Source organism: Malaya genurostris, chromosome 3, assembly GCF_030247185.1.
Source record: "Malaya genurostris strain Urasoe2022 chromosome 3, Malgen_1.1, whole genome shotgun sequence".
Lineage (NCBI taxonomy): Eukaryota > Metazoa > Arthropoda > Insecta > Diptera > Culicidae > Malaya > Malaya genurostris.
The window spans coordinates 9326143-9352064 of NC_080572.1; the positions used below are offsets into that span (position 1 = coordinate 9326143).

The 25922-nt window shown below is 37.9% G+C and overlaps 2 protein-coding genes across 11 annotated transcripts in view; one reads left to right on the top strand and one right to left on the bottom strand.

The window, feature by feature from the left end:
- The first annotated feature begins 4008 nt into the window (after window positions 1–4008).
- On the top strand, window positions 4009–5396 carry LOC131435699 (transcription initiation factor TFIID subunit 8-like). The gene is made up of 3 exons (XM_058603848.1): window positions 4009–4257; window positions 4326–4612; window positions 4671–5396. The coding sequence occupies exons 1-3, from the start codon at window positions 4119–4121 to the stop codon at window positions 5247–5249; spliced, it is 1005 nt and encodes a 334-aa protein (XP_058459831.1). The 5' UTR covers window positions 4009–4118; the 3' UTR covers window positions 5250–5396.
- Window positions 5397–5482: 86 nt separating this feature from the next.
- The window catches only part of LOC131435343 (uncharacterized), a 67682-nt gene continuing 47242 nt past the window's right edge, over window positions 5483–25922 (bottom strand). For all 10 annotated transcript variants that reach the window (XM_058603128.1, XM_058603127.1, XM_058603125.1 and 7 more), the window contains one exon: window positions 5483–6241. In XM_058603128.1, coding sequence (XP_058459111.1) covers window positions 5631–6241 — 611 coding nt within the window. In that variant the 3' untranslated portion in view covers window positions 5483–5630. The remainder of the gene's footprint in view (window positions 6242–25922) is intronic.

Consider the following 25922-nt stretch of genomic DNA (forward strand, 5'->3'; position numbering starts at 1 on the left):
CACTAAACCGATCGAGCACTAAAAAATCATGCAGTCGAGTAAGAATTCATTGCTCATTCCGTCATTTCGATAATGTAGGAATGCTTGTACACTGTACTACCCACTTGTACACGGCGGGCAGATTTTCCCCCCAGACGTCTTGCTATGTCTGCCAGCCAGTCTGGCAACAATGCAACAACCGTTTCCGGCAGAGAATTTCGCCTAGCGGTTATTAACGGTTCTTTTCTGTCGGATCATTGCCATACAACATTGGCAGAACCGTTTTGAATCGGTTCTACATTTTAAGCGTGTTGGTTTTATTTTTTCAATAAAAGATACATATGAAAGGCAATAATTTATTGCCCTTCATCATAAATCAAATAAACATAGATTTCCCAGTGTAATAGTAATGTAGTTGAGCAACCCGTGACAGCAAAAGCACCGTCTGGTCGACGACACGACCAGACACTTCGAAGAAAAATTGCAATAAAAAGTGTTCGTGAGTGATTCACTACCAGTTACCACAGTATTGAGCGTCCCCTTGTTTATTATAATTATAGTCTTCTCAAGCAACACTGTTCTGGTTGCTACGAACTGGTTACCAAGAAATTCCAGCGAAGTAAATAAACAAAAAAATGGACTTTCCTTTGCAGAGAAAATCAGAATTCATTCCTTTAGCGATTTCACGGTGAAAATGAAGTTCCAGTGCATAAATGTGACATGCGGGCGATGCATACGAGGAGCTCTTGAAGTAAACTACCTACTTAAGCGAAAGTATGAGCAAAATAAATAGCATTCATTTCAGGTTTGTTGAAAACAAATAGGTTATAACACCTACAACGACCGTTGTAATAACAAATCTTCGTGTTAAATGGGGCATAACCTTGGGATTACCTTTCTCTTTATTTATTATTAAAATTCACAATTGTTGGTACGGTTCTACAAATAAAATGTCAGTTGTGTGTTTGTATTAATGATAGAACGATTTCATTTGTACACTAAAATATATCACAGATTTTCTAATAGTTAATATATTTATCTAGTCTGGATTAGTTCTGATAAATAAACTGAATGTAATCCGAAATTATTATTATTCTGCATGTAGATCAAATTAGAATATTTCGGCTGAATGTAAAAATTTTCATTCTGCATTTCGATTGAGTGATGCTTTTTTATGGAAAATTCGAACTCGATAGAGAATACAAAATTTGGACCGAATAGGATTGTTACACAATCTTTAGTCCAGTTTGATTTCTAATAATCGATCCTAGTTTTGGTATATCTGCTTTTGGCATATAAACATATGTCATTAGAGAGCTAACGCAGGCCATGGAGATTGAGCCTGTAACTTAGTTGGAACCAAATTGTGGAAGCCAATCCAATGCGCAGTGGAAATAAGATGATGTATTCTTCCATTGCGACATTTTCCATCAATGATTGGAAATTCAGTATTTTTTCGCTGTTCACCGGTCTTCATAACTTAACATTATTGTGTATTAAACCAGAGAGGTGGGTGCCAATTATCACATTTATAAGATTTTTGAGTACTGGCTGTATGCGTTCCTACATGTTAATTTGATAGACATACACAAAATCACACTCAAATAAAAATTCACGTTCGATTTACTTGAAAAATCACGTAAAATGGTTTTAAATGTCAAATTGAATATTTTACGTGACGAAAATGAATGTTATACGAACACCCCCTAAAATGCATAGAGTAATCACATAAGGTTTACGTGAATTGACCAAACGTCAAACAATCTACGTGAATTTCCGGTGTGAAAAAATCGATTTTGAAAATGGCGAATAGTGCCCCTCAAAGTGTAAGTAGTATAAATATTTGCGAGAAATGTGATTTAATTACTATTTTTTACTACATCGACCGGACCAGCGCCTGCGTGAGCCCGGAAGTGTGCCCGCACCTGCCGAATGTTTCAAACAGGCCGTTGCTCCACCGAAACACGGGTTCAAAATCGGTAGGAAGCTAGAGACACTGGACTCATGTAATTGTGGGAGTTCTCGGATCTCGACTTCGATTTCGGTTGGATTGCAGTGACAACAAAAACGATTTCAGGCGGCTTGCTGATTCGAGATCCCACGACGTTATCAGTTGCTTTTTATTTTCAGCCATTTTAATTCCATGTTAATTTTCTGAAATAAATGTTTTTTTTTTCATAGTATTTTTCGTTTCACAGATTTATATAAAAATTTGAAATATCTCCCTTTTGACTGCAACCAATATTAAATATTAATTCTCTGGTATCTAAATTTGACATGAACTGATAGGTAAATGTGATATGAACAGTACATTACATTTTACCTATGAAACACGTAACTCTTACTTGATTATGCATTGAACAGCTTTTAAATGCCGGTCCATTAAAACCTACGTGAAAAGTAGGGTGGAAAATATTCACATAACTTTTCACGTAACAATAACATGATTATTATTTTGAGTGCAAATATAGGTCGAGTTTAAAGCACGGAAACTGACAAAAGGAATCAAACTCCAACTTTTCTACAACGATCACACTTCCGTATACTCTTAATGTAGCTATCAAAAACAAGGTTCAGCAGCTATCGAGAAGGATTTGCGCTCAATCCGACGGTACAAGACATGTAAACAACACGTTAATCGAATCGTTGCTAGGATATTGGTAACTATTAGTCCAAAATAACAATTTATCGACCAAGGTTGCCAGTTTAAAAAAAAAATCATGCGAACTCATTTTGACATAACGAGTTACTGAAGGGTAGTTAAATTTACGATACAGTTTTGATAGACGAGTGGCAGGTCGTGTCGTCGGTCTGGTGGAGAATGGGTGCGTAAATGCTCCTAAAATGCATGCATAAAGTTGCCTGCGCATTTAACACAACCACAGTAGCTAATGGGAAAAAGTACACCCGTTTCTCACTAGAGGTGCTGTTAGTGTCACCGTATGGTGAAAAATCTATGTTTATTTGATTTATGCCTTCATATATACTAATCATGGAAAATGTTATTGCCAAGAACATTGCTTTCTCACTACCAAACATACCTATATATCAATCTCATTTACCTCGTACATGCGGGATTAACGAATATCAAATGAAGTCGAATAAAAAAAAAAGAAAAAAGAAAGAGGAGGAAAATAAACAGGACACGTATGGCGAGATAATGACGTAATTTCGCCTGGACAATTTTGACAGCAGCCGGAATGCAGCCAGCCTTCTGACGGTTGCCAGAATTCCTCACAAGCGGGGTTCCTTCTTTATACACTCTCATTGAACATAACTCAAAATTAAGTGACACATCACTCAAATTCATAAAAAGTGCACGTACTCTAAACTTGAGTTACCAGCTATCTACTCATTTTTGAGTTAAGAGACAAAGCTATCAAAATTTGAGTATTTTTTACTCAAAATATGAAAAAAATATTTTTTTCAAAATTTGAGTGAGTTTAACTCAAAACTTGAAATCCTTGCACTCAAAGTAAAAACATTCTTATTCACAAATGTTGAGATAGAAAGTGATTCTTTTTTTTTTAAATAGAATGCCCAGAAAAGTGTTTCAAACCCGTGTCCTTTTGACCGGTTTGGAGTCAATCTTGAACGAAAATTGAAGTATTTTTTTCACTCAAATGTTTGAAATCTCAACGCTTACTCTATTGTATGAATAAATGCGAGAAAACTCATGGCCTGAGCAAATTTTACTCAAATCGATACTCAAATTTTGACATATTGATCCAGTTTATGAATTTGAGTAATCGCAACTCAAATCATGAGTTATGTTCAATGAGAGTGTAGTACCTCGTTTCTCAGGACAGCGAAGCAGAGTTACCATATTTACAGATTTTTCTGTAAAAGCGCAGATTTTTTGGCCTATTTTGCCATAAAGAATCAGAACACAGAACATCAAAATTCACAGATTTCTAGAGATGTTTATGAATATTATACGGGAAACGTGCACAGATTTTCACCTACAGATGTTTGGCTTGATAACTGATTTTTGGAAAAATGATCTGGCATCCCTGAGCCAGAGAGAAAAGAAAGAAAATAATAAACAGGATTCTTGTTCGGCTTGATTTCTTTTAAGAATTTTTATAGACTGCTGCATTAATTACTACTATCGTTTCAATAGAATTGCAAAGCCAATCATGATGGCTGAAATCAATGCTACCCAATTAGCACGGAGAAAATACCTCAACATGGCTGTATCGTCAGAATTGCTAGAACATGAATTTGAAAGTGCCGACAGGGATTGTGTCGAAACGCTTACGGAAATGGTGCAAAGTTGTGAGTATTAATGAATAGGACATTCATTATTGTTCTTTCTGATCAACCACATTGTCGTCTAATTCTAGTTATCGTAGAACTAGGTCAGTCTGCTCGAAATTATTGTGAGCTAGCCGGACGTACTCAACCTGTTATAGGAGATGTTGTTATAGCGCTCATCAACATGGGAATTCCTGTAAAAGGTCTGGAATCATATGCCAAGCGAGAAGGACGACAAATATTACCCCTGCCGCAACAGGCACAGACTCAGAAGCAGCTTAGCATTCTCCAGGCTGGTCAAAAGAATTCGCACCCGTCACACATTCCCAATTATTTACCGGCTCTGCCAGATCCACATGCATACATACGAACACCGGTATATAATTGTAAAATGTATATCAATGTTGTGTTGCTCATCTCATGTGTTATTCTAGACATATAAACAACCCGTAACCGAGTACGAAGCTATTCGTGAAAAAGCAGCTTCCCAAAAGCGGGACGTCGAGAAAGCACTCACTCGATTTCTAGCTAAAACAAGCGATGTTCACAGTCTGTTTGATAATGAGGATAACCCAATGTTTCCACTAATTGCCTGCAAACCATCATTTCCACCATACCTACAGGCGTTGAATCCAACAGATCAGATATTCGACTTCGAAGAGCTGGAGTATTATTATCAGGTGGCAAACCGGAAGGAAGATCCAGCTGATGCCAAGGATGCTGACGACGATGACGAAGACGGCGACGATGTTGAAGATAAGAAAGAAGACAAAGATGATGAAAAGGATGTAGAATCTGGCCGGGGAGATTCGAACAATGGAAGTGCTAGCGTTAAAGCGTGCGGGGAAGCTAAAATGGGCCCTCCAACGGTGACGGTTTCCACAGCAAGCGGTAACATAACAACGGCTCAGATCAATTTAACTAACAATAGTCCTACGATCGACAATCCATATTTGCGAGCGGCCACCATTCCCAGGAAGGTGAAGAGCGAAACTGGAACGGGGATGTTTTAAGAGAGTAACGACTGGTTAAACTTAACATAACGACATTCAAAGCCGTTTCTGTTTAATCGAAAATTTTAGTTGTCATGTTGAATGTTTCGATCAGTCAGACAGTCATGTTTATGATTTGTACTAAAGAAAACAGATTTTAGGATTTTGTTTTTAAATAACGAAAATTGTTTAGATCTAAGATTCTTTCAATCTATTAAAAACAATAAAAAATATTCATATTTATTTAACTCATATTATTTACAAATTGCTTTTTCGAAAAAAAATATAACATACTTATATGTCTAGATAATCGTGTGAGTACCGGTACCTGCCTCATGTTTATTTTATTACTAAATAAATTGAGCATGGTTTCTAAATTTGAGCGATTACAATTATGAATCCTTATTTCGCAATGTACCGATCCAGGTTGTCCCAGTTGCATGAGTAATCGATCTGCAGCAGACCCTTCTTGCTAAGACTGAAATGTTGCGGAGTGTAACATACATTAGCATTGGTAGCCGCTATCGAAACCGCCGTTGACGGATCCACCGGAACCGGTGGTGCTGCTATCAACGTTGGAGCAATGCTTATTTGACTGGGTCGTCTGCCCATACTCATACTGACAACGCTTACGCTGCGGGAGCGCCTACGCATTGGACTTTGACGACTGGTGGCGTACAGTGGCACATGTTCCACCTCTTGGCGGGCACACTCAAAGCAATCGTTCACCGTATAGTAGTTCCCTCCGCCACTGATACTTGCTGGGGCGCCTGGCGATTCCAGCAGAGACATATGGTGAGGTGGAATAGGCGGCGGTAGCGGCATGTAGCAGCAGCTGGGTTCATAGTAGTCGTACGATGGCGGGCCTGGAAATTCAAGTTGGGGTAGCGGTTTGGGCAGAACGATTGGACGTCGGTTGGTCGCGCTTTTGCCGAAACCAGGTGTGTGCAGACGTAGAGCAGACATCGGACTATCGCATGAGCTCGGGTGTTCTGTTGAGGAAGTTTCCAGATCTGTGAACAATAAAAACATTCATAAGTTCGTGCCGAATGACTTTAAACCCTCGAACCCTTGGAACTACAGCGAATTGAAAAAAGTATTGGCACTTCGGAAACATCCTAAGGAAGTAAAATTGGTGGAAGATATGAAAAAACTATTATCCAACCAATACAAAAAAATGTTGGTACAAATGTTGTACAAGGCCTTATGAGTAGTGTTAAGAAAAAGGTTCATGCATTTGAATATGGTATTGAATTTAAAAAAAGAGCATATAAAATATTTTTTTTTTGATTTGATTTCCCGAAAGTTTGGAGATGAAATATTTATTGATATTTTCTTTTGATACAATTAGATTCCGTACACCCTTTATTCAAAGATTAGCAGTTTTCATCTAATCCTTAGATATGGAAATATCTTTTTCTGTACATAGGTTAAACGTATGCAATAGGGTGGAACAAAGTTGTATGGGAAAAAATGAAAAGGTTTATTTTCTCTCTCCACCAAACTTTTCGTGTTCTTTCTGGGTCCAATAAGAACTATGCAACCCTTATTATATCGGTGAAACTATATTTTTATTGTATGGGATTAAGTATAGGGAAACTTTTTTCAAAAAAAAATCGGCTGGAGATCATCCTGTAGGCTCCAAAAATCAGTTCATGTTTTATTTTTGTAGTTTTAGAACATGGTTTGTCACTTTAAAAAAAGCTGCATACTTAGCTGAGTATCAATCGTAGAGACATCAAAATACTCAGCTCATTTGTAATAGAATAATATAAAAAAAATCATATTACGACATAGGGTAACAGAGGTATTTTGGCCCATTTTAGGATTTATTTTATTTTGGCCCACTTAGTAAAAATATCCATCAAATGTTGTAATATCTTCGAAAACTCCTTCCGCAATAGGTAATTTAATGTGATTAGCTTCAAATTGATGCAACATGGGTTACTTAACATCGATAAAATCCGAGGTTTTCTTCCTCGTTAAATTTCCTACGAAATTTCATCCCACCCTAGTATACAATCACACACACACACACACACACACACACACACACACACACACACACACACACACACACACACACACACACACACACACACACACACACACACACACACACACACACACACACACACACACACACACACACACACACACACACACACACACACACACACCCACACACACACACACACACACACACACACACACACACACACACACACACACACACACACACACACACACACACACACACACACACACACACACACACACACACACACACACACACACACACACACACACACACACACACACACACACACACACACACACACACACACACACACACACACACACACACACACACACACACACACACACACACACACACACACACACACACACACACACACACACACACACACACACACACACACACACACACACACACACACACACACACACACACACACACACACACACACACACACACACACACACACACACACACACACACACACACACACACACACACACACACACACACACACACACACACACACACACACACACACACACACACACACACACACACACACACACACACACACACACACACACACACACACACACACACACACACACACACACACACACACACACACACACACACACACACACACACACACACACACACACACACACACACACACACACACACACACACACACACACACACACACACACACACACACACACACACACACACACACACACACACACACACACACACACACACACACACACACACACACACACACACACACACACACACACACACACACACACACACACACACACACACACACACACACACACACACACACACACACACACACACACACACACACACACACACACACACACACACACACACACACACACACACACACACACACACACACACACACACACACACACACACACACACACACACACACACACACACACACACACACACACACACACACACACACACACACACACACACACACACACACACACACACACACACACACACACACACACACACACACACACACACACACACACACACACACACACACACACACACACACACACACACACACACACACACACACACACACACACACACACACACACACACACACACACACACACACACACACACACACAGTGTTTCATATTTGGTATTCGAATTTTCATTTCTAATGCCAGCCTCATCACAAAAAAGAGCATCGAAAATACCCAATTTAAATTGATTTCGTTTGTACAATTATACATGTCTTGTATTTTAAAAAAATCGTTATGTTTATAGAGGATTTGACTACATTGCTTTCCTATTGAAAATGACAAGCTGTTCATTTCACGAATTATTGTGGTTTGAAATGGCAAATCGTATAGATCGAGTAGGAATGTGCAATCTCTGCACAAGAATATTGATGCGTGCCAAACGATTTTATAAAATATCTGGTATTTTTTCCCTTCTCATATAGAAAAGCTATGCAAAGCAGAGCCTTGCTAGTACATTCCTGTAGTGGAATTTGACCTTCTGTTTCAACAGACTTCGCAGCCGATTCAGAGTTTGCATGGCTGGTGCTACGATTCTACTGACACTACGAATCCGTCCAGGTCGGGGCTCGAACATACGATAACTGCTTTGAAAGACCAGCGCCCTATGCATTGAACCGCCAACCCGGAACAAAAGGCTATGCACTCACTGTGAAAAAAGACTTTTCAACCGATTCGAATATTATTCGATTCTGCTAGGCGAATTGAGCAACAACAGTTTTTACACTCGTTCTATGAGTTAAGTGTATATTTTCATGAATTTCATGTGTTCTACAAGCAGTGATAGATCAAATGCTTTGCACATGATGCTAGCGTGCATATTATTTTCAGTGTAGTGGAATTTGACCTTCTGTTTCAACAGACTTCGCAGCCGATTCAGAGTGTCCAGAACCATTGCATGGCTGGTGTTACGATTCTACTGACACTACGAATACTTCCAGGTCGGGGCTCGAACGCACGACAACTGGTTTGTAAAACCAGTGCCCTATGCATTGAGCCGCCAACCCGGGACATGGGTGCCTGGGTGTTGCTCTTAAAAAAAGTCTAATATCAATGTGTATCAGGCAACTTACCTTATGATCAAAAATCGCGCTTGTCCAATCGGCAAACTTTTATTCACTCAACGTTGGCAACACTTTTATACACATTCTTTCAAATTTTGACGCATATCGTACTAGAGTGCCTATAACCAGAGTGACGACTTCTCATCCGTAATGTTGGCAACAATTCAAAACATTCCATTAGCCTTACATTGAATTGACAGGTCGTTTGCTCGTTTGGAACTGGGAGCTGTCATTCCAAACGAATAGCTGTCGCCACTCTGATTATAGTCACTCTATATCGTACGATTAGTTTTTGTTTGGCGTCTATACAAAGAAGTTGAAAAATTTTCGTGTGGCGATTTTTATAATGGATGAAAATTTGGAACAACGTGCGTGTATCAAATTTTGTGTTGCAAATGGATTTAAGTGTTCCGAAACGTTTAAAATGTTAGAAAAGGCCTTTGGTGAATCGTGTCTAGGAAAAACACAAGCATACGAGTGTTATAAACGCTTCAAAGGTGGTCGTAAAAGCTAGGATCATGATGAGATCCCTGGCCGCCCAACAACATCTGTTACTGAAGAAAACATTGAATCGGCGAAGCAAATCGTGTTGCAAAATCGTTCTGTACCGATTAGAGAGATTGCTGTGTTGTTGGGCATGGATCAGCCGAACACATTTTGACAGAATGTGTATAAAAGTGTTGCCAACGTTGAGAGAATAAAAGTTTACCGATTGGACAAGCGCGGGAATTTTAAAATGAAAATTCCGGTTCTTTTTTTATCATAAGGTATAGTAAAATAATTGATCAAAACAGTTATTTTGAGTGATAGTGCAGCTGTGGCAAGTGTGTGTTGTTTAGTGAAAAGTGTTATTATTGAACATTGCTAAAAATGAAAATTGTTCCAGCGACTGTGATCTGATCACTCAAAATTAAATGACATCAATGATGCGAATTTGCCACCAAAAACTGAATGACATCAACCGATCTAAGCGCTATCTGCATATCATTGTTGGTGTTATCAGATTTATGTTATAAGATTTATATAGAATGTGTGAAAATTTACAAGACAATCGTGTGATTGATCTGCACTTCGTCGATTACTAGTTACTAGTTCCGGTTCCGGAACTATACACTCAGGCAAAAAATATATGGAATTTCATAATGATTTCATATGGTTTTTAGCCACAAAAATTGGAATTCCAATAAAACGCCTTATGAAATTCATACGAAATTTCTAGAAACATTGTGCGAAATTTCTATGACAAACATAACTTCTCTCATATACTGTGGAATTCATAAGTTGTTCGTATGAAAACTATAATAGTGATAGATGAGATGTATACTGCAGAGGAATATTTTTCATATTAATCTTCTGAAATGGTGATTTTAGTGATTTTTGATGCATCATAAGATTTGCCTTATGATTTTCACTACTCAATTTACCTGAGTGTAGGGTGTTTTGATTTGTAGATTTTGCTAGATTCCGTACGGCGAAACTTATTTTTTAATTCCACAGCAGTATTTATGATGTTATGAATAATATGAGAAATGCATAATTACACCACTAGGTGGATTACAACAGGGTTTTTCCTTTCTACCTCAAGTGATGCAAGACCAACTCATCTTTATATGTATATATTATTTCGTAACACCAAACCAACTGATTTCACTTAATAGACACAACAGTAAAAAACTGTTACAATCATGTGTTACGAATATTGTTCGACTGCTTTCATTGTCAACTATAAATCGATTGCACGATGTAAGTATAATAGGATTTTACTGTGATGGAAGCGGCTTGGAAGTGGGAAAAAATACAAAACAATATACAAGTGAGCAATACTTCGTGACAACTTTCAATCTGAGCTTTGCTTGTTTGGCAAGTTAATGTAGATTACTGCAGAAACGCATCGATTTAACACTTGATTGATCATGCACGCGGTTCATATTTGGTGCTAAGCATGGAAAGATTGAGCAAAATATTACAGAGCTAATTGTTAGAAATCAAGATTGGTTTAGTTGACCACTATCTAAAAAGCAATTTTTTTCTGACATAGTTTTTTTTAATTCGGTTTTTATTTAGTAGGACAATGTGTAGAACATGCTAATAATTAGCATATGAATTGATAGTATGTTGAAATCGAAATAACAGTATTAATATGTGCAGTGCATTTTAGACTATTCTCAACACCTTCCCTCTTAAAAATGGTTTTGGGGGTCGGATCTGTGTGACATTTTTTTTAGTGCATAGTGTTCTAGCCCTCACAAAAAAATATCCAACGGAAGTCCTCCATTGGATCGTTGGTATAATGAATATCTAACGGGAGGCCGATTCGGGACATTGTTGAGCCTTTTTCAGTATAAGGAGTTTATATTGAAATATATTTTTAAACAAATACTTCATACTAGTAGCACATTTCTACTTCACGTATGACAACAACATATTTACTTTCTATATGAAGAAAACACCCAATTTTCACAATATTTTTGTAGGAAAAAACAACAACAAACCGTTCCAACAAACTGAACCAGTATTTCAAACGCGTTAAGCTCAACAAGATCTAACCGCTTTGTCAATGGGAAATGGTTTACCACTTTCAACTGTTTAAATTTTCCTGTTTGAGCTGTTCCTATGAAGTCAATAATATAAACACAGAAAAAAATAATGAATGTTGCAGGTGACAGAATTCTTCAAACGATACAATTCACAACTACTTGATTTTTAAAATGGCGCAATATTACACTCGCACAGAATTTTACATGTTCCGAGTGTTATTTGCATTCGACTACCAAGTGCCGCTGTATGGATTTATATATATCAATTATTCAATGACCAGATATCAGCTCTGCGGTCCAGTCGAGTAACCGATGTGCTTGTGATCTAATGTTTCTCGGTTCGAGTCGCGCTGCTGCTATCGATCTTTTGTTATTTTTTTCATTCGAATTAATGACATGTAATTTTCAAATCACACAATTTTACATGTTCTTGAATAGAAATTTGTATGAAATACGACGCTCCATTTATGTGCATCTTATAAGATGTAAAATCACAAGATTTTTTCGAACTGTGAATATATTGTTCTTGGAAATTAAACGAGTTTCCATACAATAAGCGGTGGATGCGAATGAATAACAAAAAACTACAAGGATCATCCCCATGGGGTTGTGCGAGCCATTGATGTGGAATAAGGCAACCAAAATTTCTAATGATCGACATTTTCAATCAAACAGTTCAATCAATCGTCACACTTTTTAATCCGCAATTGCACGAGAGTCTGCTTCGATTCATCTTTATTAGGAACCATCACCGAACGCGCGAACCTAGAATATAGACACTGCACTATGGTCCGAAACGAGAAATTAGCGTGACAAAAATATTTTCACTATTAAATATTAGTTTTTTGTAGTTGGTGTCTTCACAAAAGTTGTTTGTAATCAAATGGTGCTCCTTTTGATGAAAAGTGCTACTAGGGTGGTCCTCATTTAGATTGAAATCTGAAATCTAACATTCTTAATTGAATTCAAAAATGATTTTGTTGTACAATAAAGTTGTAGGAAATTTTATTTTGAGCGACTTTGCTGAAAAAAGCACTTCTCTAGCTTTTCATTTGATCGAGTTACATCAATTTTCCCGAATAAAAGTAGGGTGGCTAGTTTTTGTGTGTCTCATTTCTCGAATGGACAATGTATGGAACATTTGTAGAACTAATTTGATACTATCATTTTGCCGAAGGAAGTATGTTAATACGTTAAGGCGTTTAAGAGTTATGCAATGTTTTTGAGTTTTTTGAAGGTATTTTTAAAACTAATTTAAATAAGTTAAAAAAAAACACCCTTCCAATTTTCTCTTATATTTTTACTTATATTATGACCTTTCAGGAACCGCATAGGATACATTTTTATCGATCTGGCATCTAATAAATATTGATATTTGAGCAAAATTATGCGCAATGATTAATACAACAACTCTTCTGAACCCAAATTTTCCGCAGAACGTTTCACAAAAAAGTTAGAACAAAAAAAGTGAATTTTCAGGAGCCACCCTACTTTTATTCGGGAAAATTGATGTAAGTCGGTCAAATGAAAAGCTAGAGAGGTGCTTTTTTCAGCAAAGTCGCTCAAAATAAAATTTCCTACAACTTTATTGTACAACAAAATCATTTTTGAGTTCAATTAAGAAAGTTAGATTTCAGATTTCAATCTAAATGAGGACCACCCTAGTAACACTTTTCATCAAAAGGAGCGCAATTTGATTACAAACAACTTTTGTGGAGACACCAACAAAAAACTAATATTTAATAGTGAAAATATTTTTGTCACGCTAATTTCCCGTTTCGGACCACTGTGCACTGTCTTGATTTGTATTTGTTTTGTAGCCGACGAAATTACATCAATATCCCAAATGTACGTAATTATATCTTTGTATGGGAGAGTGTTCGGTTACCGGCACCATTTTCTTTTAAGTTTAAAACTTAGTGCACATTATGCGTCTGCAGTCTGCAAAAAGTTTTCAGGCGAAAAAAGGTTTGCAGGTTAACTACGAAATTTGATAATTTACAGACAAATTTGCAGATTGGGCATCTCTGCATGTCACTGACAATTTTTCACGAATTGTTGAAAAAATGGGATGTCGGTAACCGAACACCTTGGGGTGCCGGTAACCGAAATCGGCAGACATTTCAAAAATTTAGAAAAAAACTGCGGAAATTTGGATAGCATCCGGTATTAACAGTTCGGCTGAAAAGTTCGTATCGTTTAATAGAAACACACATTTTTTGCCAAAATTCGTTTTTATTATTCAACATAATTGCCATCAGAGGCGATACAGCGATTATAGCGATCTTCCAACTTTTCGATACCATTTTTGTAGTACGATTTGTCCTTTGCCTCAAAATAGGACTCAGTTTCAGCGATTACCTCTTCATTGCTTCTAAATTTTTTACCAGCGAGCATTCTCTTGAGGTCTGAGAACAGGAAAAAGTCACTGGGGGCCAAATCTGGAGAATACGGTGGATGAGGGAGCAATTCGTTCAATTTCAGCATGGTTTTCATCGACTTGTGACACGGTGCATTGTCTTGATGAAAAACAAATTTTTCTTCTTCAAATGAGGCCGTATTTTTGAAATTTCGTCCTTCAAACGCTCTAATAACGCTATATAATAGTCACTGTTGATGGTTTTTCCCTTTTCAAGGTAGTCGATGAAAATTATACCATGCGAATCCCAAAATACAGACGCCATAACCTTACCGGCCGATTGTTGAGTCTTTCCACGCTTTGGGATCGGTTCATCGCGTGCAGTCCACTCAGCTGACTGTCGATTGGACTCCGGAGTGAAGTGATGGAGCCATGTTTCGTCCATTGTTACATATCGACGAAAAAAATCGGTTTTATTTCGATATAACAGCTCCTAACACTGCTCAGAATCATCAATTCGTTGTTGTTTTTGATCGATTGTGAGCTCACGCGGCACCCATTTTGCACAAAGCTTTCTCATATCCAAATATTCGTGAATAATATGTCCAACACGTTCCTTTGATATCTTTAGGTTGTCAGCTATCTCGATCAACTTCACTTTACGGTCATTGAAAATCATTTTGTGGATTTTTTTCATGTTTCATCGGTAACAGCCTCTTTTGGACGTCCACTGCGTTCATCGTCTTCGGTGCTCATATGACCAGTACGAAATTTTGCAAACCACTTACGAGTTGTTGCTTCGCCCGGTGCAGAGTCTGGATAACACTCATCAAGCCATTTTTTGGTATCGGTGGCACTTTTTTTCATCAAAAAGTAGTGTTTCATCAACACACGAAATTCCTTTTTTTCCATTTTTTCACAATAACAAAAGTAGCTTCACTCAAAATGCAATATCTCACAAACTAAATATCAGACAGTTGTCAAATTTATACACGTTTCTTTTGAAGGTTGGTACTAACTGAAAATGGTATGGATTTAATTCTAGTGGCGCCCTCTCATAGAAACGATACAAACTTTTCAGCCGATCTGTTAAATCACGAAATAGATCGATTTCACCTCATAAATATTCAATATACTCACCTTTTCGATTAATGCTCTTCAATTTATGATACTATAAAAAAAATCAGAAAAAACTTTTGTGTTGATTTTCACGAAATTCAAATTTGTTTTGAGCGCAGCAAAAAATTCAAGCGTCTGTTTGCTTTGGTATTCGGCACAAAAAGGACGTGCTGCTACTACACACACATGACATGTAGGGATGCTTTCTGTCAAAAGTTATGGTGGGGTGCCGGCAACCGAACACTGCCAGCAAACAAACACCTTCCCCTACCATCTTGCAATACGGATTTCGGTATTCAAGCTTTTCTTCGACAAGCATGTGTTCGAGTTTTGTATGCACGCAGTTTTTTTTATAGCGTTAAGTTTCTCTATCATTACTACCATTCTGCGATTTCGGTTGAAGCGATAAACTTTTTCTCATTTTTCATCTAGTTCATCGTATATAAATTAGAAATTAGTCTTAAGCACTCAAAGTTTACCCTGAAGTTGTTGCAAATTTCTCAGGCGAAGACGACATAACATGGAATTTCATCCGAACTCGCATGACTCGCGGAGCGTACCAATTAAAGCTTCAAATAGTTTTATTGCGCTTTCTGTCTTGCTGTCTAGCAACAACCTACCTCTGGCATGCTACACGCCGAGTTGCCATGTTATTTTTTCAAAAATCTGTCTCTGACTCAAACATTTATCTGGATTTGTCTGGGTCTAACTATATAGAAGTAAACACTAACTAGTTACTATATACAAGTGGAAAAAAGGTATCACCACCCATTGTATAGAGGCCAAAAACGATAAAGATCTGGTGAAATTTGACAAAATCTGGGAAAATTTGTAAAATCTGGAAAAAGATCTGGTTAGTTAGAGTGTCTGGCGAAGCGAGAAAAATCTGGCATTTGCCAGACAAATCTGGCAACGCTGGCTACACGTAGGACTAAAACGCTATAATTTCGCTTATATTTATAGATACTAGTGCTTCCAACAGCTTTGCTTTTGCAAAGATGTGTTCCACATCAAAAATAAATAAATAAAACTTAACAAGAACGTTGATTTATTCAGACATACAAACAATTAATATATTTCTCAAATTCAACTGTTTAGGTGTTAGATAGCCATTTCATTATACATTTTTCTGAGACGATTACCGAGCACTCGGCTGTGCAAATCTCGTCATTTTTAGCCGAGATTTAGCAAATATATTTAACCGCAAGCTTAGCCTGAAAGCTACGTTTGGGTCATTGATCTAGTTCGAAGATTAAATCTCTTCTGGATCCGGAGATAAAGGGTGATTTTTTAAGAGCTTGAGAACTTTTTTAAACAATAAAACGCATAAAATTTGCAAAATCTCATCGGTTGTTTATTTTAAACGTTAGATTGGTACATGACATTTACTTTTTGAAGATAATTTCATTTAAATGTTGACCGCGGCTGCGTCTTAGGTGGTCCATTCGGAAAATCCGCTTTTTTATCGACAAATTTTGTTCAGCGATGAGGCTCATTTCTGGTTGAATGGCTACGTAAATAAGCAAAATTGCAGCATTTGGAGTGAAGAGCAACCAGAAGCCGTTCAAGAACTGCCCATGCATCCCGAAAAATGCACTGTTTGGTGTGGTTTGTACGCTGGTGGAATCATTGGACCGTATTTTTTCAAAGATGCTGTTGGACGCAACGTTACAGTGAATGGCGATCGCTATCGTTCGATGCTAACAAACTTTTTGTTGCCAAAAATGGAAGAACTGAACTTGGTAGACATGTGGTTTCAACAAGATGGCGCTACATGCCACACAGCTCGCGATTCTATGGCCATTTTGAGGGAAAACTTCGGAGAACAATTCATCTCAAGAAATGGACCGGTAAGTTGGCCACCAAGATCATGCGATTTGACGCCTTTAGACTATTTTTTGTGGGGCTACGTCAAGTCTAAAGTCTACAGAAATAAGCCAGTAACTATTCCAGCTTTGGAAGACAACATTTCCGAAGAAATTCGGGCTATTCCAGCCGAAATGCTCGAAAAAGTTGCCCAAAATTAGACTTTCCGAATGGACCACCTAAGACGCAGCCGCGGTCAACATTTAAATGAAATTATCTTCAAAAAGTAAATGTCATGTACCAATCTAACGTTTAAAATAAAGAACCGATAAGATTTTGCAAATTTTATGCGTTTTATTGTTTAAAAAAGTTCTCAAGCTCTTAAAAAATCACCCTTTATAATGGTATAAATGACGTAACCGACAAAATATCCGTTTTTGACAACTCAATTTTCTCAGAGATGATTAACCCAATATTAACAAGCTTAGTCTCGTTTGAAAGCTACTATTGGGATATTGATCAAGTTCGAAGATTAAAGGCTGACACTGCCGTTTCCGGAGGTGTAATGCTGTAAGTGACGTAAATACAAAACTCATTACTGCTCAAATTTCTCGGATATGGATGAATCAATTACTTCATAAAGTGATTAATGATCAAGTACAAATGTATTATTGCTCGTACATTTGGTTAGATTAATGTTACCGAATATAGGACGTAAGCGCTGAAGCATGCTTTTGTGAACTACCCGAATCAATCTGAATGCATTTGCATAAAAAATGAGCTAATAAAACAGGGCAATTTTTTTTAATGAGGTTGTGTCAATGTTATTTTGCCGATTACTCGACTTTCATTCAACGAATTGTGACAAAATACCGCAGAAAAACAGCTTGAAAATTGTATTGTATTGTATATCATTTATTTATACCCGGCTCAAACCTATCGTGGTCGTTCGCCGGATAAAAGCTTGAAAATTGTTCAATACTACTATTGCACCTATTTTCATCTTTCCCTTACACTAATAGTTTTTGTATATGAGATGACTACTGCAGCCGTTGTCTAGTTATTTTAAAAATAATTTACATTTGTGAGGTATTTATCATTTATTCCAAGGGTTAAGATACACTATATCGTTATTATAATACGGTAGCGTAGTGAGAAAAATTCTAAAAGAGGAAAAATATCGAAAAACACCCCCACCATTGTACGGATTTCGCACTACATGGCTGAAACAACATGATTTCTCTGGATCGTAAAAGTGCATCTCCCAAACCTTTTCGTGGTTGCTTACAAAGAAAACTACTCACATCTTGATCCAAATACGAAGTGTGCGTTTCTTTCAAGCATCTCTCTTACACAGGTAGCGCTGGTACCCACCAATCAGGTTGCTTTGATCTGCACAAGCTATCTGTAACAATCCTTATCAATAGTAGGGTAGGCAATGACACAATCCTTTTTCCATAGCCTACATTCTGATAGATGATTTTAAACACAATTCTTCAACCAACACGTGAACCACGCATTCTTCAATGACAATGACCCTTCGCGAGTGTACTATGAATCAAACCGTTGCATCAATTGCTGTACGTATTTTTCTATCCAAGCAATGAATGACTCGAGCCGGCACGTTACGTTTACGTTTCCATTCAAAAACAAAAATGCACTGAATATCTGAGCCTCATTCAATGGGTTTGCTATTTCCGAGGGGCCCTCCACTAAAGTACACTTGAACTACAAATCACTAATTGCTGCCCCGTCAAACAACAGGCTCGCGTGAAAAGATGCTTCAGAAAGCAGCTCACAGTACGACTCTGGTACATTACTTAACTATCCAATTCCATTGTTCTGCTGTGCCACAACACAACCAGGTCTTGGAAACCCCTCAACGATTGTTGGATTTCCGTTCACGGCACGGGCTGGCTGCTTTTTTTTCGAACTTCACTCTCGCGAGATCACCACCAGACTGTTAATAGCCATCGGATCAAAGTTGCGGTAAGACATCTCATGGCAAGAAGAAAAATGTGTCTCTGCTGCCGTGTTGGGACGACCATGGAGCTTGCATTTCGTTGGCGACCTTCTTCTGTTTTTCTGCTGCAACACTCTTCGTGGTGATTTCGCTCTCCTTCGGTAGCACTTGTTTAAGTGTGTCGTATATCCGGATGAGTGCGGTTGATGCGACTTTGGTGGAAATTTTCACGGGCTTGAAGGCTGAAATATCATTGATCAAGAGCCCAGAATTTTTAGGCGGAAAACCAATAACAGTTGGATACCACACTTTCCGGTTGATACTGGAACGAATGAGAATCACTTTCGCGTTGCTATATGTGATAGTTACTATAGTCCCGTAATTTCTAGTTATTTAGAGATTGTCCACGAAAGACAATCGCAGATTGCTTCATTTTTCACGATTGAATCTATAAAATGTTCCAATATTACGATTCCCACTGTAATACTACTCTTTAGTATGGGATCGATCTTGAGATAAAAACAGTTACTCTTTAAAAACGCATCGTCACCTCGTTGGTTTATTTGTACCATAAGCAATGACATAGTTATCACGTCATGTTATATGGGAAGGAACTGTTTCTTCTAGAGTGTGCCACTTGTAACAAGCTTTGTTTTACAATGGTTAAGATCTAGTCAAGATCTGCATCTTGTTTGTCAACTCAATGCCCGCAAGTCTGGATCGGAATGACAGGAAACAAGACAGTTAATCGTGGTGTATATCAATCAATTTCATGTCTGAAGATTAGGTTGATAACTGGAATAAGCTTAATTAAAATCCACCTAGTGGTGTGATAATGCCTTTCTCTCCTTTCATAACAGTCTCATGAAAATATGTTTCATACTTTTATTAAATAAATTTGGATACTAATTTTGACACCAATTGATTCAGATTGATTCGTAGTTCACAAAAGCATGCTTCAGTGTTTATGTCACACAGTCAGCATCATTTTTCCAAACTAGTGCTACATTGCGTTGCCTATTTGTAATCAGTGATGCTAATCTAAAAAACCCTTCTTAATCCACCTAGTGGTGTGATAATGCCTTTCTCTTCTTTCATAACAGTCTCATGAAAATATGTTTCATACATTTATTAAATAATTTTAGACACCAATTGATTCGGATTGATTCGAGTAGTTCACAAAAGCATGCTTCAGTGTTTATGTCACACAGTCAGTATCATTTTTCCCAAACTAGTGCTTGACATTTGCGTTGCCTATTTGTATAAGAACAGTGATGCTAATCTAAAAAAAGCCTTATTAGTCCACTTAGTGATGTTTTCATATATATTGAAAAATCCCCATAGGGGGGAGTACATGAAATTTTCGAAATCGAAAAAAAATTTTTGATGCCAAAAGGCTTAGAATTGCATGAAACGTCGAGATTTAGTGTCATCTCGAAAAAAAATTTTTTTGAAAAAATCGACTTTTTGGGACTTAGAAAAAATATGAAAATTTTTATAAGTCCCAGAAAGTTGATTTTTTCAAAAAAAATTTTTTTTGAGATGGCACTAAATTTCGATGTTTTATGCAGTTTTAAGAGTTTTGGAACCAAAAAAAATTTTCGATTTTGGAAATTTCATGTACTCCCCCCTATGGTGCTTTTTCAAGATCGAAAATTGCCAAACCTTTACCACCGGGCAGCACCCCTTAAGCATGTCCGATTTAGGTCAAATTTTGCATGAAGGCTTTTTTCGAGGTGCTTAAACTTTTGAGCACTAGAACTTTACGAAAATAGAGTTGATCCCAAAATTTTGGCACCCTTATATATAAGAGCGGTAAAAATCAACGTGTTTTGTCGGTTACGTCACTTATACCATCATATATCTGGAACCAAAAGTCACAACCATTTGATCTTCGAACTTGATCAACGGTCCGACAGTAGCTTTCAAACGAGCCCAAGTTTGTTAAAATCGGATCAGCCATCTCTGAGAAAATTGAGCGCGTTCAAATACAACGCTTTTTGTCGGTTACCTCACTTATACAATCATATCTCCGGAACCAAAACTCACAGCCATTTGATCTTCGAACTTGATCAATGGTCCGACAGTAGCTTTCAAACGAGCCCAAGTTTTTTAAAATCGGTTCAGCCATCTCTGAGAAAATTGAGCGCGTTCAAATAGCACGATTTTTGTCGGTTACGTCACTTATACAATCATATCTCCGGAACCAAAAGTCACAGCCATTTGATCTTCGAACTTGATCAATGGCCCGACAGTAGCTTTCAAACGAGCCCAAGTTTGTTAAAATCGGTTGAGCCATCTCTGAGAAAATTGAGCGCGTTCAAATATCTTTGAAAAGTGCACATACATACACACACACACACACACACACACACATACACACACACACAGACATTTTCCGATCTCGTCGAGCTGAGTCGAATGGTATATAACACTATGGGTCTCCGAGGCTCCGTTCGAAAGTCGGTTTTTCCAGCAATTCTAATACCTTTCTATAGAGAAAGGCAAAAAGCCTTCTTAGTCCACTTAGTGGAATTTTCATATATCTTGAAAAATCACCATAGGGGGAAGTACATGAAATTTTGTAAATCGAAAAAAAATTTTTGATGCCAAAATGCTTAGAATCCAGAGTCCCAGAAAGTTGATTTTTTCAAAAAAAAATTTTTTTGAGATGACACTAAATTTCGATGTTTTAATAGTTTCGGCATCAAAAAAATTTTCGATTTTGGAAATTTCATGTACTCCCCCCTATGGTGCTTTTTCAAGATCGAAAGTTGTCAAACCTTTATCAGCGGGCAGCACCCCTTACGCATGTCCGATTTAGCTCAAATTTTGCATGAAGGCATTTTTCGAGGTGCTTAAACTTTTGAGCACTAGAGCTTAACGAAAATAGAGGTGATCCCAAAGTTTTGGCACCCTTATATATAAGAGCGGTAAAAATTAACGTGTTTTGTCGGTTACGTCACATATACCATCATATATCTGGAACCAAAAGTCACAACCATTTGATCTTCGAACTTGATCAATGGCCCGATAGTAGCTTTCAAACGAGCCCAAGTTTGTTAAAATCGGATCAGCCATCTCTGAGAAAATTGAGTGCGTTCAAATACAACGCTTTTTGTCGGTTACGTCACTTATACAATCATATCTCCGGAACCAAAAGTCACAGCCATTTGATCTTCGAACTTGATCAATGGCCCGACAGTAGCTTTCAAACGAACATAAGTTTGTTCAAATCGGTTCAGCCATCTCTAAGAAAATTGAGCGCGTTCAAATACAACGCTTTTTGTCGGTTACGTCACTTTACAATCATATCTCCGGAACCAAAAGTCACAGCCATTTGATCTTCGAACTTGATCAATGGCCCGACAGTAGCTTTCAAACGAGTCCAAGTTTGTTAAAATCGGCTCAGCCATCTCTGAGAAAATTGAGCGCGTTCTAATATCTTCGAAAAGTGCACACACATACACACACACACACAGACATTATCCGATCTTGTCGAACTGAGTCTAATGATATATAACACTATGGGTCTCCGAGGCTCCGTTCGAAAGTCGGTTTTTCCAGCAATTCTAATACCTTTCTATAGAGAAAGGCAAAATGTAAACTTTCGGTTACAACAGGTTTCGTAAACGAAAAATTGTAATCCTGTAACAACAAAGATACTAACCAATTTAATCGATTGTTTTGAATAAAGAAAAATTATCGGTAATGTGGAACCTAGGTGCGTTGAGGATGTAATGCATTTGATTATTTCTAATTTTTAATTAAAACTATCATTTTAGGAATTTTTTTTATTGTACTCAACTCGATTTGATACAATTCCTCCTGCACATATAACAGACTTACAAGCTACAACAGAATTTTTCACAAATTTGTGCAATTTTTTAATTTACTATATGTTGGAAATAAGGAGCTAACAACAGTTTTCTACGCAACCGTTCACCTCAGTCTTACAAAGCGTTCAATTTGGTTTCGAAACGATAACAAAGTTCTGTTGTTTTCTGCAGAATTTTTAAGTCGGACTGGTCAGGCTATGCGGCACTGTTACTAAAATGTATTCCATACAGCTGTGGGAGTGCCAGTACACATACACTCTAAAAAAATTGAATTTTACAGGTGACTTAATCCCTTATACGATGTAATTCATAAAGACCTAATTTGTCAAATGACGGAAAATTTAATTTGTAATGACTTAATGTTAGATGAGCTTGAATTTTACTGGTTTCGACTGTAACTTGCGTTCTACTAGCAGGTGCGACTGTATGAATTTAAATGCACCTTTTACCAACCAAGCAGATACATGCTTCTGTGGCTCAGTCGATTATAAGACGAACTTGCGATCCAATGTTTCTCGGTTCAAGTCGCGGTGGGTTGCTACAAAATTCTTTTTTTTTATTTCAACGAATTTCATGTCATGGAGTTTTAGACATAATATTAAATGTTCTTCCACGTAAATTTGCGTGAATTGCGACGCTCCATTTATGTGCATCTAAAAAGATGTAAAAATTTTTAAGTGTGTACTTTCTGGACGTGCAACTTACTTTCCGAAATTTAGGTAGTTCTCGAATGACCACTAACTAATAACATCCGGCACAACTAACTATTCAAGACCTTTTAAAATTCAGACGAAATTCCGTTCCTCTCTGTAGTTCGTTAAAATAAATCTCAAGAGCACAGCTCGTGGCCATGTTCGGTAGAGCCATCATAAGTCATCCAGCAGTCCACAAATAATATAAGTCTATCGTACTACGTACAGAGCATCCAGCGGGATCCACTCGTGCAAACAGGCTCTCCCAGACTAAGGCAAAGCAAAGCGAGACACAACTACCAGGCCACGGTGGGTGATCCCGCTTAGTGACCTATAAACGAGTCGCCACTGGAAGCGATGGCAACAGGTTTTTTATTTGCATAGAAGTACGTACTGTCAATTACACGGACAGGTAGAGCATTTTGTACCACTAGTGCGTGTGGGGAAACGACAGCACTTTAACGAGCATCTACAATTTGGTGTTAACCGGCCTAAATGACTTAATTATATGGCAAGAGCAGCGGAGAGCATAAGATGGTAGAGCTCGCATGATGAAAAGCAAGTGGAATTCGCAACGTGAATGAGATTGTTGGCAATTTAAAATTCTTGGACAACAATAACCGGCAGCTCAAAGAGAGAAATCTGGAAAATAACGCGATAACAAATGAATTAATCAAACTACGTATAAAAAGTAGGTTTACGTAGGATTCTATTTTTCTCAATTATTTAAACTAAAGTAACCGTGAGTAACCTATAACGACATAATGGAAATTTTGTAAGCTTTGAGCCATGTAATCTAGAATTCATTTCCTCATTTTCACGCCGTATATTAACTTGAGATTATGCAGACGAATTAATCTGCCATCGTACGTTCGTTGGTAGTTAATAATTGACCTAGAGTAAGCAGCGGAACCTGATTTGAAACTTGTTTGGAGGGCCACTAAAGCCAGTTTCATACGATCATGCACCAGTCTATGACCTGCAAAAATTTGCTATAAATGGAACACTCTAGTCTGTATGTACTAGTTTGCTATCTTGATTACCGCTTTTTATTTTCCAACTAAACTCAACAGAAACTTCAAAAGAGTAGGTTAAATAATACAAATGTAAGCCTCCAGCACTAAACACCAGACCATTTTGTTTTATTTTATACACAAACTTTTATTTTTGATACTGGTTTCTTGGGCTAGTACACAGTTACGTACCGAGGAAGTTTTGCGCCCGGGGGAAAATAAGATTTGATGCCCCATCGTTGGTTTAGTGAGCAGAAAAAAAAATTTAAACTCCATCTTCGGAAAGATGACTTGGACAATAAAAAAAAGGTGCTAACGTTTGGTTTGCCGCCCTCTTAAAAACATGGCGCCCGGGCCGAGTGTCCGCTTCCTCCCCTAGATACACCACTGCTAGTACAGATCGCAAAAAAAATTAGACGTTTTCGAAGTGAAGGTAAGTTTAAGTCGTATCAGGAATCTGAACAAGTTGGCTCAAATGGCACGTTCTCCAGATAATGTGGGATTTTGTGCATTATTTCGTTTTAAAGACTGTCCCAGAAAGTATGGACGCTACCAAAAACCGCTGCCATTTCACATTGGTTCAGAATCTGTCAATTTTTATGGCTGCGTCCTGTTGTTTGCACTCTTCTCTAACCACTTGTGCAGTTGTTTATTCGTTTTCATTAGTTTGTTTCGAAATGCGTGGACTTTCAGCACAACAACAGCGAAAAATTGTGTACAAAGGGTGCACAGAACGCGGACTGTCACTGAGAAAGATAGCAAAAATGGAAGGAGTAAGTGAAAAAGTCGTGCGAAATGCAATCAGGAAGTTTGGTGAGGATAACACTTTTGAGGATAAACCGAAAACGGGTCGAAAAAAAGGTCCTGCTAACCCTCAGTTGGATAAACGTATCCAAAAAAGTGGGCACTTCGAAGTCAAATGTTCTTCGTGCTAAAGAACGTTTGAATCTTCGAACCTATAAGAAGCAGAAACAACCAAAACGTAGTCCGAAACAAGAAGCATCGATCAGGCCGAGGATTCGAAAGCTGTACAATACGATTCTTGCTGGAAATTTGAACTGCATAATCATGGACGACGAAACCTACGTGAAACTCGAGAGAGCTATGGTCTGGCAAGCGATTTGTAGCTGCGGTAAGATTTCGAAACCCTTCATCACCACTGTTTCAATGAACAGCGAAATA

Bases quoted from the DNA above. Each gene is read 5' to 3' on its own strand.
- LOC131435699 (XM_058603848.1), top strand. From the start codon at position 4,119: ATGATGGCTGAAATCAATGCTACCCAATTAGCACGGAGAAAATACCTC. The intron at 4,258-4,325 runs GTGAGTATTAAT...GTCTAATTCTAG, and splicing joins TACGGAAATGGTGCAAAGTT to TTATCGTAGAACTAGGTCAG. The intron at 4,613-4,670 runs GTATATAATTGT...GTGTTATTCTAG, and splicing joins ATGCATACATACGAACACCG to ACATATAAACAACCCGTAAC.